The following is a 13,714-nucleotide window of genomic DNA, read 5'->3' as shown; positions in this document are numbered from 1 at the left end:
GAAAATAATAAAGTTACTATATACCTGGACTAAACAAGGCAGGTGCAGGAGCTCCTGAAATCCTTCCTAGAGGTCAAGTGGAAGTTACGTGAACTGCAGCGACAGTATATGCTCCTATACTCAGCCAAGCTGAAAGTCCTAGCAAGGGGCAGGGCAAACTTTTTTTAATCTCCAGAGAAAGTCTGGGAGTGGCTGGAAATCAGGGGTGACGACCTTCCGCTGCGGGAACCACGGGGCAGAAGCAGGGCTGGGATCACGATCGGGCAGAGGCACTCGACAGCGATCTGACTGGATGGAAACACCCGGCCACCCAAAAGGAGCACAGGATCACGGTGAGAGAAGATGGGTTGCTGCAGCTGGATGCTACTATAGTCACCAGAACCCCGGATCCTCTGAATGTGGCTGCCTCTGATGAACTGGGGCCCGGGGCTCAGGATTTGGGCCCGACTATAGACACTGTGCCTGAAATGCTGATTAAGGAGACTCCTGAGCTGGGGGGACTGCAGGAAGGACAATAGGTGTGATTCGAAGCCCTTGGGCTGGGTCATTGTCTTGTGAAGCTGAGAAGAGGGTCTTGTCCGTTGAAGAGGTAATGCTTTCTTGGGAAGAGTGAGTGAATAAGTACAAAACAAACCGTTTTCATGAGTGCTTGGATCTGTGGAGTAGTACGGGTGGATATGCAGCACGTGTCTGAGTGGGGTGTGCGTTGAAGAGCGGCACTCCAGAATTGAAGTGCTGCTGCTGATTTGTATTGTAAATGTAAATGTAAATTGATACTTGTATAGCGCACTACTTACCCACAAGGGTCTCAAGGCGCTTGTACGAATACCGCTGTAGAACCCATCCTGGCTTTCCCTGTGAGGCGTCCACTTCTGGGCACTCCCAAGGTGGAGGCCAGGCATCCTTAGCGTTGTGGGGGCCGTTGTGGAGATTAAGCAAGCTATTGCCCAAAGTTGCAGAGTGGGACTCCATGATTGGAATAGGCACCGAGGCGAGAATTATCAGGTCCGTGAAATTTTGAGCCCAAGACCCGCCGAGGCGGGGAATTGAACCCTGGTCCCGGGCCAGACCTCTGCATCAGGGTCTGCCTCTCTAATCATTGAGCCACACTTCTCCACTTGGGGTGGATGGGCAGGGGACACCAAGTTATGCATTTTCCCCTGTTGGGCTAATTGGGATGCTGTGCCCATCATAGCACGAGCATGAGGTAGGTAATATCGGCTGTGATGTTATTCGAGTATTGTGCATGGGTGGGGGAGGGAAGTTTTGGTTCCGTGTTCATTGATTGTTACAAGTTGTATGAAAGTGCGACGGTTGGGACAGTTAGCCGCGACTTCTGCGGCATAAGTAGGGTGACAAAAGTGAAAGGATACCATAGCACGGGAGGTGAAGTTTTTCAAAATGTCAGGGGGCTGGGTACCTGTACTAAACGTCATAGGGTCCTCTCCTTCCTGAAAAGTCATAACATAAGATTTGCATGTCTACAGGAAATGCACTTAGATGACACGGTGCTGCAAAGCTAGCGAAATAGTGGTGGGGCAGGTATTCCATTCCTCCTATTCTACTTATGCTAGGGGCACTCTGATTTGGGTGGCTTCAGGTACTCCACTCACACTCCAGTACATGGAAGCTAATGTGGAGGGATGCTATGTGCTATTATTAAGTCAATTAGATGGCAGAGACATTGCTATCCTAAACACTTATGCCCTGAATACTTTTACCCAGCATTGCAGGATCTTATAACAGCAGACCTGGAGGCACCACTCATATGACCAGGGGGTTTTATTGTACTATTGACCCTTCCCTGGACTGACACCCACACAGAGCGGGCACCAAACCATGCATGACAAAGCAATTGCAGATTATGGATGACCGAGTTGGGGCTACAGGATGTCTAGTGACTGTGACACCCAACCCAGAGGCTCTACACATGCGGTTCACCCACACACAACACATATAGTAGGCTAGACAGGCTCGTAGTGACCAAAACACCTGCCCCTCTGGCTGCCAAGATAACCCATTTGGCTAGATTCTTGTCGGACCACGCTGCAATTTGCTGCGTAGTACAGTGGAACACTGAAGAACAGGGGCCTTGTTGTTAGCAAATCCCTCCTAAGCTCCTAGAAGATCAGGAGGGCAGAGCATTGCTTTTTCGGTCGTTCACAGAGTATATAGGCCTTAACTGGAACACTACAGACAGCAGAGGAACAGAATGGAAAGCTATGAAGTTGGTAGTGTGCTGGCAGGATGGGACTAACCTGCGGAGTACGGCGACAATTGCAGTGAGAGTTCCAGGATAGGGAAGACACACTAGCAGAACTTCAGTCAGATATCCACAGGCACCCTGGTACCCATGGTCAAGAACACATGCTGCAAGAACAGATTAGCAAAACTTGGGACCGGCGGACAGATACACACTTACCCGCTACCGTCAGTGGTTACATTCCGAAGGTGACAAGGCCGGGCAGGAACAGGCTTGCCCGCTGATGACATGCATACGTAACTCGGTGTATTCCAGGGCGGGAATATTGGAAGAATTCCAAAGGCACATAAAAAGAAATAATCCGCAGACCCAGCAGTCCGGCCGGAACGCTATGTCCCGTTCCTGGAGGGGCTCCAGCTGTAGAGACTCCCTTTGGAGGCCCGGAGGGCCGGAGGGCATTGGAAACGCAGTTCTCAGCGGAGGAGTTGCTTGAGGCTTTAACCAAAATACCTAAAGCCAAAGCCCTGGGGGGAGATTCAATTCAATTGGTAATTATGTACAAATAATTTGTTTACACATTTTGCGATTCCGAGCGATCGCATATTGACCTTCCTCATAAATACTAATGAGGTAGATCTCGGATTGTTGCATTAGGTCTCAGTCCGAGACCTACCTCATTTGTATTTATGAGGAAGATCTATATGCGAACTCTGGGAATCGCAAAATGTGTAAACGAATCATTTGTACATGGATCTTTGTGATTATCAAATTACCAAATCACAAGTATTCGATATGGTAATCACAAACAGTTACCTTTGTTGTTAATGTGGCCCGTAGTTACTTGAGATAACTATACCTGGTGAATTTCAGTGGTTTTGTTAATATAGGACATTATGTTTTAACTGACATTTTGCCTGACTAGAACGTACCTTTGACTTTTGTTTTTTTACTGAATTTTTCATTAATAAAAATGTTAAGTAAGATATTATTTCAATCCCTAAATATAATGGCACTTTAACCTTTGTTTTTTCAGTTAGTGTGTTTGTGTGTTATTATTTCATATATGTGTGTGTATTTTTATATAGCAAAGGAGTGCATTTCGGGGACGTAAGTTATAGTTAGCTAAGGTAACTATAACTGCTGAATTTCTCTGGTTTTGTATGAGTGAAACATGAGCCCAACTATAATATCCATGTAACCTTTGTTTTTTTTCTGTGAATTTCTAAGGTAAAAATGAAGGCGTGATTGTTTCTGATTAATACAGCGACACCTGCCTTTTTCAATAGGGCAGATGCTTGATGTTGAATAGGGAAGAACCTAGTGTGAAGTCTTTGTTGGTCCCCTTTAAGCAAATCCCCCAAGTGTAATATACACATGTCCGCCCTATCTTCTTAGCTCACCTATGATACTCAGGCATTTTGTGGGAATATTGAGACTCTGGACAGTGTAAGTGATTACTTTGAGAGACAGTGGTTTAGACAATGTGTGTATTGAGTGGTGTGGTGCATGCTTGGGGGCCGAGTGACTATATCATTTCGGGAACAAATGGATCTAGTTTCTCCCATGGTTAGTGATGCCATTACTCTCCCCATATCAATTACTAAATGCCAAACTAAGGAAACAAACTGGACTGTGAACATAACCAGAGACATGAGAAATATTGGTTCTCTCATTTCATATGGTGTGCCTTGGATTTACCCACCGCTCAATCTATCCTCAAAAATACCATTAACAGTCAATAAAAGGTTGTAAGTACCCTTTTACTCTGGTCCAAGAAACTGACCGCGGGGTCCTTCATTCTCCTGCCTGTGGTTTCACATTCTTGGTGTTAAGGACCTAAAGTAGGTCTCATTGTCTTGACTAATATCTGGTCACTCGGGGTAATGTTGATTGTTGACAGTCTGTTCTTTGTATCCTCTCCAGCAACCTGACGGTGTAAGAGATGATGCTCTCCTAGCTTGCAGCTATTTCTTTACTGTCCAGTTTTGGGTGGCGGCTTTTGTGTGTCACAGTAGTTCAGGGCTCTAACGAGTGTCATCTACCAGAGGAGGTCGGGATGATGCTGGATCCCCTGAACTAGATAGGCCCAACAGAAAGTGAGCATCCTCCAATGAAGCAAGGGAGTTGAGCCTTCCTCCAAGGGAAAATTAACGTGAAAAAGTCCCCCATCTGAATTCCACTTCTCTAGATCACAGAAAGTCAGTAATTGTTTCAAGAATCTGTGTCTAGGTAAGGTTATGTTTTAGACAGATGAGGGGTGCCTCTCGATCGTCCAGGATAGCCTCGAAAAAATCCTGAACGTATTTAGGGACTTCGGTTGCCAGAACATCTGGAAGGATTCCTCGAATTCCGATATTAATATTATGGAGGAGATCATGCTGGTTTTCAAATAGTTTGGAACTATTGATGGAGCTGGGCAGAGTTGTCTAACTTGTTCTTGCAGACCTTTCTCGACTTCCTTGACATGACACCGCAACTTGTCATGTCCTTCTACTCCTCCGGTAGATCAGTCCATAGATCCAATTTGAGTGTCAGGATGTCTTCCTTGAGTTCTTGAAATGCTGCTAGAAAGAAGCCTTTGGTGATTCCCAGATCTGCTAATGTACTGCCCTTCTGATTCTCCTCAGCAGTTGCCTCTGTGGTGCCCGAAGCGTCAGTGGTGGTCCTGCGTGTTGTAGGCTGTTGCAGAAGGTTTTTGATTGTTTGATCTTTCTGCCTCCCATCATAGTTGATAGGAGTTTGGTGTCTATTTTGCTTCTACTGTCTGCTCGACCTATAAGCTGGAGAAACAATGTTTGCCTTGTGTCAGGATGGTGCTGCTAGAGCCAACACGAGGATCGTAAGGCCATCTCACTTCATGTAGCAATGATCAACCTCCACCTAGGGTACAGGTAAATTTCCCCCCTAATGTCTGCCCAACCTATAAGCTAGAGAATCAATGTTTGCCTTGTGTCAATATGGTGCTGCGAGAGCCAACATGAGGACCGTAAGATTACCTCACTTCAGGTAGCAATGATCAAACTCCACCTAGGGTGCAGGTTCCAAATAGGTGTCCTCACATATAGTTGTGCTAGGTACTTGTGGCCCTTTCTGTGTAGAAGGTTTCATTGGAGTTTCCTCTAGGACTGCACATCGCTTTAGCACATCCAGAAGTGCCCAATGGTAATGATGGCCTCTCTTAACTCCCCAGGGCAGACACCTGCTGAGGCAGCAGTAGACTCACACTGCACCAGTCTCATGTTGATTAGTCCTGGAGGCTCAACACGGGTTCTGGCTGGAGCTGCTACTGTCTGCTGAATGCCCCAGGGCCCCTCATTCCCTCATGGACCCATATACTTAGTCCTTTCCTCAAAGGTGGCCCAGTAGGACAACGCTGGCTGGGTGAGGTGGTTGGTAGTCTTGGTTTCAGGAGCACTCAGGAAGAGTGAGGGTACACATCTTAGCCAGCGCAACCCTAGATGATCAGGTTACAGCGTCCTATGAAGTGCAGGGAAAACCCTCCAGAGTCTGACTCACCGGTAGAAAAGGTGGAGCAGGAACAGGGGTTAGCGCATCGCTTTCAGAAACGGGAACTCCAGGTGCCTCTTCCCAGCCCGGCCCCCCAGACCCAACGTCACTGCCTTTGCAGTAAGTCTCCTCTTAAGGTCCCCATGCCCCAGAGTTCCTAGAGCAAATGATGGTGACCCACTAGTGGCTGGATTCATGTGGGAGAGCGTTTGAGTGGCTGCTGGCTCAGCTCTGCCATGTGACCTGTGCCATGCAGAATTCACAAGCCCCCTGGGTGCAGGAGATTGCACACAGCTCACCTGTCCTATCCTCAGGTTCTCCGAATAGGCAGATGTATAGGCCGCTGGGTGTGGGCGGCAGCCACGCCGGTCAATCTATAAGGTCACTCATCGGTGTTACCACCACTATTTGGCACACGAGGCCTAGAGGTCCCTTGACACCAATAATGGGAGTCCTCTCTGATGACTGACCTCTTGTATCTGGAAGATTGTGTGGCTGCAGGTTCTGTTCCGCTATGTGGCCTCTGCCATGTTGCCTGTGTCTGAATTCCTGGATCGTGTTCAGTGCTGCTGTATCAGAGCACTGCGGGCCGTTCAGTCCTGCTGTACAAGAAGTGATATTGAGTGCCAGGGGACCATATATGGTGGCTCTTCAACTGCCCCATTGCAGAATTGATTAAGATTTTGGAACTCAGGTTTGGAGCTCGGGAATCAGACATCTGCCATGTACAGCACCTGGCTTTTCCCCCTCTTCTTGCTCCTTTATATTCCCTTATGATAGCACGCTGTAGCTTTGGGCAGCCATCTACAAACACTGCTTTGTAGTCTACCTTCCCTTACAGTCACAATGTACAGAGAGGCTGGAGAGCTTTTCAGCAGAATGATAAGCTGTTGTTTCACCGCGCCAATTACCATTCTGTGCTGCTAGGTCCGGGATAAGCCCTGGTTACAACCGTCCTGGCAATGCCTGTGGCGTCACTTTAAGATGTAATGTAACCTCTTAGCACCAGCACGCTGCAAATACTCTGTCTGTTGTAGTTATAAAGATGCTCGAACACAACTTCACTCTGTAAGTAGGTTTATTCAGACAGAGGTAAAACCACACACCACAGTCTTGGTAGACACAGCTGGTCCACCAACTGCTAGAACAACCCATCAAACACTCCTAGGTCATCCTGGAATACATTTACATTATTATGAGTTGCAGCCCTAGCCTAGCTGAGACTTTCCAAGTACATTACAGCACATCTCCCTATCTTACCTAACGCAGAGACATGATACAACACGAGAACAAGGTTACATACACAAGGTGTTGACTATACAACAGACATAACCACACAATACAGACAGAACCCCATGTAATACCACAAATGTGAAAGCATGAGTAGGAACATGTAAACGACAACAACCAATAAGCCTATCAAAAGGCAAGAGAGCGAACAGAGTTGCCAACAAACATAATGACCCATAAAAGCTGGCAGTCTTCTCTCCCTTGCCCCGTCATGAAGTGATTTAGACATGGTCTCATCTCTCCTTCTTGACACTCACTCATCTCTTCTCTGCAAAGGACTAGCATATTCCTGAAACCTGCCAACACTTTGTACAAATAGTAAAATCCTTGTCATCCATCAACAACCATGGTGAACATGAACTGCTTAGACTTCCCCTCTCCATTGACTTTTCATCAACACTCCTTTGCCTCTAGTACAGGGCAACACGCCTGAGGTCCCATGTCTGGCCATTTTCTAATTTGACCCAATTGCTTCTCATAGTCTTAACTCTGAAAGGCTCTCTGAATTTGTTCAAAAGCTTTCCACTGCCACCAGGTTTCACCTTCACCCAATATCCCACATCAATAAAATGTTTTCCCACAATGGCATCAGAACACTACCAATTTCATCCCAGGTGATCTACCCTGCATGATTTCAAAAGGAGTTCTTCGTAGTTGTGCGATATGCCCACATCATGTTCTTGACAGCATCCTGCACTGACAAACCTGCACCATGCAGTGTCCTATTCCATTGCCATAACCCAATCTTTCTTTGGGATTGCATTACCAAAATCCTCTGTGGCATCCTCCAAACTCCCACCACGTCCTTCGTGGTCAACTCACTGACATCATGTGATCTATTGTGCAACATTGACAGACAATCAGCTACCCGGTTTTTCCAACCAGGAACATATTCCACTCTGCATTCAAACGCCTGCAACTTAACCGCTAATCTTGCCAACCTTCCAGAACAGTTCTTTATACCTCCTGGCCCCAAAGATTTAAGAAGTGGTTTATGGTCTGTTCGTAACAGAAGCACACTTCCCCACAAATACACCCTGAAATAATTTGTGACCTAGGAATCTGCCAATGCCTTACGCTCAATGGATTAGTACTTGTGTTCTACTTCTGTCAATGAGTGCAATGCAAAATATATGGTTTTCTCTTCTTTGCCAAGTAGAGGTGCCAAAATGGCCCCTATTCCGACAGCACTGGCATCAAAAGTGACAATCGTTTTCACTCTGCTTTGAAACGGTGACAACACACCGACATGTGCAATGTCACTCTTGACCACTGAAAAGGCTGCTTGTTGCTGTTCACCCCAAATAAACTGTTTGACTTTCCTCAATAATTCTCTCAAGAGTTCAGTTTTGTGAGAGAAATCTTGCACAAACTTAGTGTAGTACTTTACGAATACCATGAAGCATCTAAGTGTTTCCCTATCATGGGGTATCTGAGCATTTATTAGAGCAATAACTAAATCCACTTTTGGCTTCACTCCTTCACTTGTTACCAGATATCCTAAGTACTCTACCTCTTGCATAAGAAAGGCACATGTTTCTTTCTCAGAGTTAAACCCGCCTTACCAATGCGAGTTAAGACTTTACTGAATATCAGATTGTGCCCCCCAAAATTCCCTCCAAACACCAAGATATCATCTTGAAACACAACAGCCTTGTCCAGCCCCGAAATAACATTCAACAATAATCGGTGGAACACACTTGCAGCGGAGCACAATCCAAACTGAAGTCTGCAGAATTGAAACATGCCCTCAATTGTAATAAATTATGTGAGATGTCTGGAGTGTTCATTGAGTTTCACTTGATGATATGAACTCCTCAAGTGAAGTTTGGAAAATAATTTCCCACCAGACAGCATGAGAATCAGTTCATCAATGTTTCCCAATGGAACGTTCTCCATGAAGATATTCTAAATTACACTGCGCAAGTCGACACAAACCCCGAGTGATCCATCGGTCTACTTTGTAATGCCAACTGGAGATAACCACTCCGCTGTCACAACAGGTTGTTGAAATATTTATTTTACTTTTCCTCTCGCCGCCTGGCAACATGTTTCACCGGAACAGAGTTTTTCTTGAGTTTGATCACATGCCCATAGTTCACAGCCACCCCCTATCTATTGTTTAAAACTTCTTTTTGGAAATCCAACAAGTCTTCCAAATCTATAACATTGACAACCATAACTTGATCACTGCTTGTGGATTTACCATAATATTTAGATCATATTGATGAATCCACCCAAGAATGGGTGGGCCTTCCCTGGCAACATATATCTTTCCCATTGTCTGCCTTTCTGCAGATTTTATTTGTGCAGACATGAATCCTATGGCCCTTATGTCAGCTCCCTGGTACCCTTTCAAAACAACATCAGATGTCACCAACTCCTCTACTGGCCATGTTGCGTTAAATAACACTTGTGGGACAATCGTATATATATTGAACCTGTGTTCACCAACAAGGATACCAGCCTTCCATTGCTAACAAAAACAGCCTTTGGACACATTCTCCTCCTCGCCACTTCACCTATGGTACTCTACTCCTGAACCATCAGAACTCTATATCCTGCTTGTTCTTTTACCATCACAACTTTCTTCTCAGAATACTTACACATGCTTGCCAGATGTCCCTTCTTGCCACATGACACTCCTTGCCAACAGCAAAGCACTGCTTAGAATTCACCATGTGATAACTACTGCCACATCTGTGGCAGATACGAGACCCAAATTTTCCTTATGTATTTCCTTATACCCTCCAATTGCTGTTTCTATCAATACTACTTGCAGCCACGTGAGTTGTATTCCTAATCACATTAACACCTTTGGTATCTTTCCCAGTATAGCAACTACATTTATTTTGTTGTCAGAGCCTGTAATCTTCATTTCACGCATGCATTTTTCTGATATCTCCACAACTTTTGCAATAGCTATTGTATCTTTGAGCCAAGGATTGTTTGAGGCCCACAATCTCTCCTGTATTTTTTTTTACTATTACACAGTACAATTAACTGATCTCTGATCATTTTTGTAGTCATTGGAAAGAACTGGCATTTAGCGGAGAGTTCTCTCAACTGCGCATAAAATCATCTATGGATTAATTTGGTACGTTGTGGCTGCGTGTAAAATTTGTGACGGCGCATCACCACATTGACTTGCTTTGCAAACCTGGTTTGTAAACATAAAACAGATTCTTTGTAGACATCTTCCATTGCACCCTCTTGCGCATTTCCTACAGGTGGCAGGTATTTGAAAACATGTTGGCCTTCCTGTCCCATAGAACCTAACAGCAATGCTTTTTTTCTTATAGCTGGAAACATTTCTCCATCCAATGCTAGAGGATACTTTTCAAAGCAGTCAATCCAGTCTTTCCATTCAATGGGGCGCTCCCCTGGCAACATAAGAAAGGGAGGTGGAGTTACAATAGCTGCACTTAGATCCATTTTTCTGATCTGCATTCCCAGATCTGACCTCAAAGTGGCAGTACTGTCCAAGAATACCTAAATACAATTCGCTGGGGATGTGTATAACCTAGGATAACCACTGGAAACGTTAAACACAACTGTCACTAGAAACTGAGGAGTATTCCAACAGACCAATATCTCAAAACTGTAATGATCAGCCTCACAGTGCTCTTTTGCCTCCCTCAAAGTGAAGGAACAAAATGGTAAAAATAAAAAATACAAACTTCCTATTTTTTAACCTCCACCAGTTCGGTTTACTGTTCCTTTAAACATATGCACCTGCCTGAATCCTTGACTTCCTCTGCATTTGAGACTGCATATGTGCACTGTCTGACATGCGTCAGTCACACAGTCCAGACCACCCACAAAGACCTTGCTTGAGAATTCGCCTTTAACGATAAGTGCTCTGGTCTGCCTCCTGCCAGCTGCTTCTCGTGCGGCCTCGCGCACTGGCTTGCCTTTCCTAAGGTGCTTCTTAGGCGGCCATGTGCTGGCCGGCCCCTCGCTCTTACCAAAGAGCCGTCTCTCAGAAGAGTAATGTTTTCTCACAAGCACTGACCAATTGAAGACGCCGCCATATAAATGTGTCAAATCTGACCTGTCACTCAAAAGTTGAATGATCCGCTGATCAGTCCCAACTGTTCTGCGCACGCTTGAGTTTGCGGCCGTGGTTTGAGTTACCTCTGAGACTGCCTTGTACCCAGCCAAATCTTCGCCAAAATTGTAGTTATAAATATGCTTGAACACAACTTCACTCTGTGAGTAGGTTTATTCATACAGAGGTAAAACCCCACACCACAGTCTTGCCAGGCACAGCTGGTCAACCAAATGCCAGCTCAACCCATCAAACCCTCTTAGGTCATCCTGGAATACATTGATATCCTAATGAGTTGCAGCCCTAGCCTAGTTGAGACTGCCTAAGTACATTACAACACAGTCATGCTAATAGTGAGCTATTGAGACTTCCCAATGCATGGTTGCGGGAGGCTGACTAGCCAAGCTATGCCTCAAATAAAATGCCTCTTAGATAAAAGCATCAAAGGCACTGTGACAGTACCACACCTGATGCAACTATCACATGTTCTGATTGGTGTACAGCCCACAGGGGTCAGTCTCGAAAGACATGGGCACAAATGAAATGTTTAAACTGCATGCCATCAGCTGGGTGGGAAAAAAAGCATGTCATTTGTCAGGATAGCAAACTGAAATGGCAGCTTTCCTCACGAGACAAAACACAAGCAGCATAAATAACAAAACACGTAACTAGAAGAATCATCTAAATAAGTATTCAAACATTCTGTAATAATTGTCAGGCCTTGTTTTTTTAACAAATTCATTTTTATATATTATTTATCAAGCAGTGTTTTTCTTGCAAACAAAAAAACCACAAATGACATTATTGATAAATAACACCTGACAAATGTAATATTGCATTTACTTGCTTATTTACATCGTATTGCAAGTATGGGTTAGTTGTATTTAGCTGTAAGAGCTTCTTTTCAAAGTTTGAGACTTAAATTCAAGATTGCCTTTTATTTATGATTAGGTCATGGTAGAAAATCAAACATGACATCATTCCTTTAGGAAAAATAGCCCACATTTACAAACAAGGTTCAAAATATAATCTAGCGAGAAAACAGTATGCACCAGGAGGAAGATGAAAACCTATTCAGTGTAACTGCTGGACCAGTCGAGTGGGTTTTTAGCTTAATCACCTTTTGTTACTTAAACCCCACCTTTCTAACTACAATGTCAAAGAATGCCCTATTGCACAGCCTTAGGGATGCAAAACTTTTTCTATCTCTTATTAGAAATGTACCACACTGAAGTATTCTATGTCTCATTTTTTTAAAAGTTTGTTCAGGTTAATGTTAGAGTTTGCTTTCCTATGCCAGTTCAAACTCACTAAACTTACTATGAGATCAGCAGGAAGTTCCTTTAGCCCTGAAGAAACTTACTTGTGCTATCTGCATCAAGTAGTAGTCAATGATATCTGCTGGTTCATCAGACAGGTTCTCCTGGTGGATCCTGATCTCCTGCTTTACATACTGATGCAGCTTTTCCCACAATCCAAAAAATTCATATTGAGACTTTAGTAGTCTGCGCATCAGGGATGGGATGACATCGTACAGCTGCAAAGAGAAATCATGAGGGGGAGATTGTGCAGTCAAAATATTGGCGGAAAATCCTTAAAAGCAGCACATGTAGGCAAAATTAGAATATCAAAACATCACATTATGTGATAGGCAATAAGGCCTACATGTAACTCTCATGAGGTTGATATGTTAAATATCTGTTCTAGAAATACAGCTTAGTACACTGTACCCAGTGGGTTTCTGAATTTACGTCATCTGAGTATGCGTCAAGACGGTTTTGACTGATTAATGATATGTTCATCCACCCTTTTTTTGTCATTTTTGTGTAGGTGGAAGCATATTTGAGTGTGTGTGTTTGTGTACAGGATCTTCTAGTGTCAGTCATTTCTGGGGAACCATGTGATGTCATGCTGAGAACACTGGGTAGTCCTGAGATAAACTTAGTTTTGGTTAGGAATGTATTGTTCCAGGCTGCTACCAGAGAAGGATAAAGGTCAAGGGCTGTACTCCTTCAGTTCCCCTGCAGATGGCTTCCTACAATTAGCATCTCCAAAAGCTCTGTGATTGAGAGTGCTACCTGGGGAACTCCTTACTTCTCCCGAAAGAAGCTCCAGGCAAAGATGGCAGAGGTTGTCTCGGGTAAGCCCCCTCAGAGTAAGCTGTAAGTTGAAAGGTGAACCCTGTAGTAGATAGTGCTCAGGTGAACCATCAGGAACCCTGTTTTAGCTTCATCATGGAAAGGATGTCATTCCAGCTTTGAAAGGGTAAGTAGTGATAGGACTGAAATAACAACTGAATGACTGGTATACAGAGGTTTGTGATGGATCAGGTGTGTCCTGAGCTCTAATCATTGGAAAGTGGGGGAAAGTACTCATCTCATCTAAGGAAAAGACAACTGTAGTAAGAGTGTTCTCATTCAAAGGTGATCTAATGGCACACCCATATTCTGGTAAAATATCTTCCAGAAGGATTTTGGAGCAGGCATTGGCAAAACCTGAACACCTGGGATAGAGCTGTAAAAAAATATCTTACTTAGGAATGACGGAGAGTCCAATGAAAACATCCGGAATTAACACTGATCAGCATCAGGCTCAAACATTTGAAATCTCCAATAGCAAGACACAAAGGGACTCATTTTGATGTCGGTCGGAAAGCCTCTTAC

At 44.5% G+C, this 13,714-nt stretch overlaps 1 protein-coding gene across 3 annotated transcripts in view; it reads right to left on the bottom strand.

The window, feature by feature from the left end:
- Nucleotides 1-13,714, bottom strand: part of LOC147684113 (cytochrome P450 2J6-like) — a 107,356-nt gene that overhangs the window by 41,864 nt on the left and 51,778 nt on the right. For all 3 annotated transcript variants that reach the window (XM_086944483.1, XM_086944485.1, XM_086944484.1), the window contains exon 5: nucleotides 12,415-12,588. In XM_086944483.1, the coding sequence (XP_086800609.1) occupies nucleotides 12,415-12,588 (174 nt within the window). The remainder of the gene's footprint in view (nucleotides 1-12,414; nucleotides 12,589-13,714) is intronic.

This window comes from Lissotriton vulgaris, chromosome 11, assembly GCF_964263255.1.
Source record: "Lissotriton vulgaris chromosome 11, aLisVul1.2, whole genome shotgun sequence".
Classification (NCBI taxonomy): Eukaryota; Metazoa; Chordata; class Amphibia; order Caudata; family Salamandridae; genus Lissotriton; species Lissotriton vulgaris.
This window is presented reverse-complemented; position numbering and strand designations above follow the sequence as displayed.